Source organism: Chiloscyllium plagiosum, chromosome 5 (assembly GCF_004010195.1).
Source record: "Chiloscyllium plagiosum isolate BGI_BamShark_2017 chromosome 5, ASM401019v2, whole genome shotgun sequence".
Taxonomy (NCBI): Eukaryota; Metazoa; Chordata; class Chondrichthyes; order Orectolobiformes; family Hemiscylliidae; genus Chiloscyllium; species Chiloscyllium plagiosum.
Window position 1 is genome coordinate 121,165,631 of NC_057714.1, and position 7,529 is coordinate 121,173,159.

The 7,529-nt window shown below is 46.8% G+C and overlaps 1 protein-coding gene across 1 annotated transcript; it reads right to left on the minus strand.

Moving 5' to 3' along the window:
• Positions 1-3,529, minus strand: LOC122550346. Its single transcript, XM_043691074.1, has 3 exons — positions 3,005-3,529; positions 1,700-1,876; positions 1-398 (listed from the first exon to the last, which is right to left on the minus strand). The coding sequence occupies exons 1-3, from the start codon at positions 3,099-3,101 to the stop codon at positions 1-3; spliced, it is 672 nt and encodes a 223-aa protein (XP_043547009.1). The 5' UTR covers positions 3,102-3,529.
• Between the last annotated feature and the right edge of the window lie 4,000 nt (positions 3,530-7,529).

Here is a 7,529-nt window from a genome sequence, read left to right on the forward strand (position 1 = left end):
CTAGAATCCTTTCAGCTGTCGCGGCAGGGACTCTGCCGTTGAGGTGAGGCGCTGGCTGGACCTGGAGAGGCGCACACAGGGACCCGCATCCTGTAGGCCTCGCAGTTTCCTTGCCAGCTCCGGGTTCTGCGGTGACGCAGAGACGGGCCTCTTAAAACTGCGCGTGGGTTTGGCGGTAGCCGGCGGTTTCGGCATGTGGGTGAAAAGTCGGACCGTTCTGTCGGCGTTGGCGGTCGGGGGGATGGCGAGCTTGTCTGGCCGTCCCTGAGGTGAGCTGCAGCCAGGATCAGCCTGAATCTTGGCTGCCTCCATTTTGAGCTTCAGTTTGTTCACACCCGAGTTGCAGATGATGAGAACTTTCCTCCCCTTTGGATTTCTCTTCACGGGGTGGTCTCCTCCTGCAGACAGAGAAACACCTTTCAGAACACGAGCAAATTAGAACCCTCCTACCTGTCAGCTTAAAACATCCACTCCCTCCACCTCCGGCGCTCAGCAGCAACAGTGTGTACTATCTGCAAGATGCACTGCAGAAATTCGCCAAATATCCTCAGACAGCACCTTCCAAACCCACAACCACTTCCGTCTGGAAGGTGAGGGGTATAGATAGGGTTAATTCTCCCTGGCATGGGGGCTTTCAAGACTAGGGGACACATTTTTCAGGTGAGCGGAGAGAGATTTTAACAGGCATGAGAGGCAAATGTTTTACATAGAGGGTGGTTCGCGTGTGGAATGAACTTGCAGAGGAAGTGGTGGATGTGGATACAATTGCAATGTTTAAAAGACATTTGGATAAGTGCATGAATAGGAAAGGTTTGGAGGGATACGGGCCAGGAGCAGGAAGGTGGGACTAGTTTAGTTCGGGATTATGTTTGGCACGGACTGGTGAACCGAAAGTCAGATACATGGGAATGCCACCCCTTTCAAATTCCCCTCCAAGCCACTCATTATCCTGACTTCGAAATATATCACCATTCCCTTCACTGTCACTGGATCAGGATTCTGGAATTCCCTCCCTCAGGGCATTGTGGGTCAACCCACAGCACATGGACTGCAGCGGTTCAAGAGGGTAGCTCACCCCCACCTCAAAAGGGTCAACTAGGGACAAGCAATAAATGCTGGCCTCGCCCACATCCCCAAACCGTGACTAAAAACATGTAATGGCCTCCGTTACAGAGAGCCATGGTAACACTGTGGTTCTTGATACTCGTAAGTGTTGTGTACCACGTGTTAACAAAACAGTCGATCCCACACAGTGAGCTTTGCTGTAATTTGGCAGGAGGGAGTCTGAGACATGCCGAATGTTTCCATACCGGGGAAGGTGATGTGGGAATCATTCTGTACCGGGCCGGGCTGCCTCCCAGGAGAAAAGTTGGAGCAGGTGACTTTCTAGCACTAAGCCAGCTGATGTCCGCAGCAGTGCAGCGTCTCGGTTCTTACTGTATCAGCACCGTCGTAATCTTGGTATCTATCACAGTGTACACCCATGATGAAGCCTGCCACACCAGCCCCGGGTGGGTGTGGCACTGTAGGAAGTGCCATCTGCCACATTGACCTCCAAACTGTCCTGTTTGGATGAATGTGGTCTGTGTCACACAAATCTGAGGATGGGAAAGCATGCTCCCTTACTGCTGTTCATTGGAGCGCAAGAGGGAAGCCAATTGCAGTTCCAATATCAAGAGTGGAGAGCAAACATGCAAACCTTTGCCTGTCACTTCTTTATGTTGCTTCTTCTCTGAGGAACCTGCCATGAAGATCCGGACCTTCCGGAAGAGGATAGATGCAGCAGGTAGCATCCACGGATGGGTGAGGACCTCACTGAGTGCGGGGCGGTTTGCTGGTTTCCACTGTAGCATCTTACTGATCAGATCCTGGCAGGCTGCATCAGTCAATTCAAAAATGAAACACATTGTAAACACTAAGGAATAATAACTCTCATGATTGGTCGTGTTAACATTACTCGGCTACTCGGCAGCACAGCATCCCTTTCAATCAGTGACATGAAGCAGCTAACTAGGATGGATTGACAGAAACAACCAGTACAAATTGGAATACAGTACGTTGACCAGATCACTACTTGGTCTGTGTCCAGGACACCGTGTCCAGTTTGATCCCTTCATATGATGATGTTGGACTGGGGTGGACAAAGTCTGAAGAATTCCTGAAGAAGGGCTTATGCCTGAAATGTCGATGATTCCTGAAGAAGGGCTTATGCCTGAAACGTTGATTCTCCTGCTCCTCGGATGCTGACTGGCCTGCTGTGTTTTTCCAGCACCACATTTTTCAACTCTGGACAAAGTCTGAAGCAACACGATGTCAGGTTACAGTCCAAAAGGTTTATTTGAAATCACAAGCTTTCACAAGCCCCCTGACCAAGCGGCAGTGCTCTAAAAGCTTGTGATTTCAAATAAACCTGTTGGACCATAACCTAGTGTTGTGAGGCTTCTACCTTCATTTTGTGAGTGGTAGAGTGGCCAAAGAGGGGGTTTCAGAGGATACCACTACAATCTCTACTTTAAAGACCCCCCAGTTACTCTGGTCAACTGAGATCATCCCACCACCTTCTCTGGGGCAATCAATGCTGACCTAGCCAGCTACAGCAGGATTCCACAAATGAATACCTTTTAAGAAGTTACTCTGAAATTACAGTTTCCTGCCAGTACAAGCAATGCAGTGCCCCCACTGTTAGGAGGTCATAATGACACCATGACAAGTTGACATAGGCAAATCCCATTCAAATGCCAGGGAAAGTTATTCATGTCGGAGATAGCAAGGAGGGAATCTACAAATGGGGAATCGATCACTTCAATTGACCTGGTTCAAATATTCCCGGCTCGCTAACCCTGTTTTGGCTGGAAATTTTCCTGGAGCCTGTGAACAGTGTTTCTGCCCAAAGTTATGGTAGTGGAGAGGGAGCGTTCACCTGGAATCTCCTCTGGACAACGCCATTAGGGACTTACTAGTCCATTTAGAAATAATCAAGAGATTTAAGTAGGGAGTTCGTTACCTGTTGACAAGCGTTCATTGTAGAGGATGCCACATTTAATCTCCTCTAGCAGTTTACTCGGCTGAAATTCAGTAAACGGAAGTTTTCCAGTCACCATAGCATAAAGAATGACACCCCTGGGGAGGGCAGGGGGATAAAAGAGAGAAAAATATAGAAATGGAACCAGAAAACGCAACAAACACTTAAGGGTGGTTCTGGAGATTTTCAGCCGTAAGGCAGGGGAATTCCCAGGTAAGAAGACCAGTCTGAGCCAGCATCTCAACACTTTGTGTAATTGGTGACTCTGGTGGAGTCTCTGGGCCAATAATTCAGAGGCATGGGCAAGAGCATTGTGAGAGGACTAGAGCATTATGGGAGCCAATCATGTGATAGGTTCAAATGTCATCAGTTAGTGAAGTTTAATTTAATTTATAAACCTGAAATTGAAAGCGAAACTCAGTTTCACAATCAGTGTTTCTATTGCTGGAAAACTTCAGCTGATCACCTCATGTCTTGTAGAGAGGAAAATCTACCGTGCTTTCTTGGTCTGGCCAACATGTGACTCCAGACCAATAGCAACGGCCACTCAGTTCAACAAGTGTCCCACCCACCTCCCACAGATGAGACCAAACCAACAGAGAGAGGATGCTGGGATGATAGGGATTAAGGAAGAGTGAAGTCGGGATTATTTCTCACTCTTACATGCTCCAGATGTCGGCGTGTTCGCCCTTATATTTCTGGCCTTGGAGGATCTCCGGGGCTGTGTATGGCATGGAGCCGCAGAAGGTGCTCATCAAACCGTTCTTCCTGCATCTGGTAGCCAAGCCAAAATCTGAGGAGCAACAACTGTTCTATGGTTAAGGAGAGAAGCATAACCAGGGATGGGGGAGATGGGATCAGCTGTTAGAGGGATCCAAGTAATGGAAAACACATACACAGTACCAGAGGAAAACAGGTTTATGCTGACCGGACTCAGGGCTATGAATCACCTTGAATATGATTCTCGATTGGCAATTTCATTGTAACACTGCAGCCCTTGATAGAGTCCCCTTCCCTGGGTTAGGGGAGTCCAGAACTAGAGGGCATAGGTTCAGGGTGAGAGAGCAAGATATAAAAGAGACCTGAGGGGCAACTTGTTCACACAGAGGGTGGTGCGTGTATGGAATGAGCTGCCAGAGGAAGTGGAGGCTGGTACAACATTTAAGAGGCATTTGGATGGGTATATGATTAGGAAGGGTTTAGAGGGATGCAGGCCAGATGCTGGCAGGTGGGATTAGATTGGGTTGGGATATCTGGTCGGCATGGACAGGTTGGACCCAAGGGTCTGTTTCTGTGCTGTACATCTCTAGGACTACACATTGCCCTTACTGAGGCTAGCCCTGTTAACGCATTTTACATTCTCACCCAAATAGAACTGAAGCACAAAATGTTCCCAGCAAAACTTTCCACATCCCATTCCCTGCATCCCTGTCCTTACTGACCAAAAGAAATCCCAGTCTGCAAATGGAACAGTTTTCAACTTATTCTCCATTAAGGACCTGTCAGTGAGCTATTTCTGTGTTAAGATGGTCTTGTCATTCAGTGTAAAGAAAAGTAAATAGGCATCCCTTAAAAATGACGAAATGCATTGGTGTTTGTGATGGAAGTTCAACAGAACCATTCAGATGGTTATTTGAAAAGGAACAGCAGGGTCAGGAGGAGAAAGCAAGAGAATGGCATTAGATGCATTGCTCATTTGATGGCTGGTATGAACACAATGGGCCAAATGGCCTCCTGCACCGTGATTCTGTGAAATTCCTTCCTTATCTCTGTTGACAGCATGGAGTCACACAGCACAGAAAAACCCTTCAGCCCAACCAGTCCATGCTGACCAGGCTTTCTGAACAGAACTAGTCCCATTTGCCACCACGTCCCTTTAAACCTTTCATATCCATGTACATCCAAACGTCTTTTATATGCTGTAATTGTACCAGCCTCTACCATTTCCTTTGGCAGTTCATTCCATACATGCACCGCCCTCTGTGTGAAAACGTTGCTCTTCAAGTCTCTTTTAAATTTCTACCTTCTCACACTAAACCTATGCCCTCTAGCTTTGGACTCCATCACCCTGGGAAAAAGCCCTTGCTATTTACCTTATCCATGCCCTTCATGATTTTACAAACTTCTATAAGGTCACCCCACAGCCTCCTTCATTCCAGGTCAAAGAAAAGTCCCACTTGTTCCCATCTCCAGTCTTAGTAACATCTTTGTAAATCTTATTTGCGACTTTTAATAACATTCTTTCTCTGGTGGGGTGACCAGAATTGTCTGCAATGTTCCAAATGTGGCACTGTGAGAGATCTCTGTGTTCCTGCATTCTGGCCTCTTGAGCATCCTCCATTTTAATCACTCCTCCATTTTAATCTCTCCTCCATTTTAATCACTCCTCCATTTTAATCACTCCTCCATTTTAATCTATCAGTGTTGGCTGTACATTTCAGCCCCTGGGCTCCACACTCTGGAATTCCCTCACTAATCCCGTCCACATCTCCCTCCTTCTTTAAGACAATCCTGAAATCCCTCCTCTCTAAAGCAAACAAAGCTTTTCATGTTGCATTCATCAGGACAATTCGCAAGAATAAAAATACCATTTTTTCTACAGCATGAAAAGAGAGTGCTGATTGGTTGGCAAATGGAATCGAATCATCTTCCTCTCCTCAGGGTCCTAGCTCTCTCTTTTGAAGAAGTAACAAAGAGGACTGATGAAAGCAGAGCGGTAGTTGTGATCTATATGGACTTCAGTAAGGTGTTTGACAAGGTTCCCCATGGGAGACTGGTTAGCAAGCTTAGATCTCACGGAATACAGGGAGAACTAGCCTTTTGGATACAGAACTGGCTCAAAGGTAGAAGACAGAGGGTGGTGGTGGAGGGTTGTTTTTCAGACTGGAGGCCTGTGACCAGTGGAGTGCCACAAGGATCGGTGCTGGGTCCTCTACTTTTTGTCATTTATACAAATGATTTGGATGCAGCATAAGAGGTACAGTTAGTAAATTTGCAGATGACACCAAAATTGGAGGTGTAGTAGACAGCGAAAAAGGTAACTTCAGATTACAATGGGATCTTGATCAGATGGGCCAATGGGCTGAGAAGTGGCAGATGGAGTTTAATTTAGATAAATGCGATGTGCTGCATTTTGGGAAAACAAATCAGAGCAGGACTTATACACTTTATGGTAAGGTCCTAGGGAGTGTTGCTGATCAAAAAGACCTTGGAGTGCAGGTTCATAGCTCCTTGAAAATGGAGTTGCAGGTAGATAGGATAGTGAAGAAGGCGTTTGGTATGCTTTCCTTTATTGGTCAGAGTATTGAGTATCGGAGTTGAGAGGTCATGTTGCAGCTGTACAGGACATTGGTTAGGCCACTGTTGGAATATTACGTGCAATTCTATTCCATCCTATTGGAAGGATGTTGTGAAACTTGAAAAGGTTCAGAAGGGATTTACAAGGTTGTTGCCAGGGTTGGAGAATTTAAGCTATAGGGAGAGGCTGAACAGGCTGGAGCTGTTTTCCCTGGAGCGTCGGAGGCTGTGGGGTGACCTTATAGAGGTTTACAAAATCATGAGGGGCATGGATAGTGTAAATAGACAAGGTCTTTTCGCTGGACTGGGGGAGTCCAGACTAGAGGGCATAGGTTTACGGTGAGAGGGAAAAGATATTAAAAGGACCTAAGAGGCAACTTTTTCACACAGAGGATGGTACGTGTATGGAATGAGCTGCCAGAGAAGTGATGGAGGTTGGTACAATTACAGCATTTAAAAGGCATCTGGATGAGTATATGAATAGGAAGGGTTTAGAGGGATATGGGCCAAGTGCTGGCAAATGGGACTAGATTGGGTTGTGATAACTGGTCGGCATGGACGGGTTGGACCGAAGGGATTGTTTCCGTGCTGTACATCTCTATGATTCTCTGGCTCTTCCTTACTGTCCACCAGAACCCTGCCTTCACAGGGCAATGGACACAATGGGATTCCTACAGTTCCCACACTGTATGATTACCCTATCAGTAAACTTGCAAATGGGCCTGAGCTACTTGTTTAGAGTGTAATCCTGGTGCTGCAACAAGGCAATCCTGTGGTTAATACCCTGAGCAGATCATACGCCTGTACATTGTGCTGACTCATTAAAGCCCTAAGGTGGTCACTCTCTGTTTCTGAAGAGTGACCATTCTACCTCAGGTTACTCTGGAAGGGAAAGGTATCTCAAAGGTTTGAACAAGACCAGGTGACATGGGAGCTGAAGCAAGCCATTTAGCCCAACGACTGTACTTTGCTGTTCGATGACATCATTGGCTGAGCAACGTGCAGGTCCTGCTGTTTCACAGCAACAGAAACGGTGTTCACTTCAAACAGGTGGACGGTTGTGTACTCTATTTATGAGATATTGGCATCAATGACCTCCAACAACTGTCTGGGTGTATCACTACCTGGTATGGCAACTGTACCATTCAAGATCGGAGATGGTTACAGAGAGTGGTGAATTCGGCCCAGACAATCACAAAGGCCAACCTCC

What these genes read in the sequence shown, in the direction of transcription:
- LOC122550346 (XM_043691074.1), bottom strand. Translation starts at nt 3,101, where the DNA reads ATGGTGACTGGAAAACTTCCGTTTACTGAATTTCAGCCGAGTAAACTG. An exon ending in CAATGAACGCTTGTCAACAG is followed by an intron (nt 1,877 to 3,004) that starts GTAACGAACTCC and finishes TGACTGATGCAG; the next exon opens with CCTGCCAGGATCTGATCAGT. An exon ending in TAAAGAAGTGACAGGCAAAG is followed by an intron (nt 399 to 1,699) that starts GTTTGCATGTTT and finishes CTCTGTCTGCAG; the next exon opens with GAGGAGACCACCCCGTGAAG.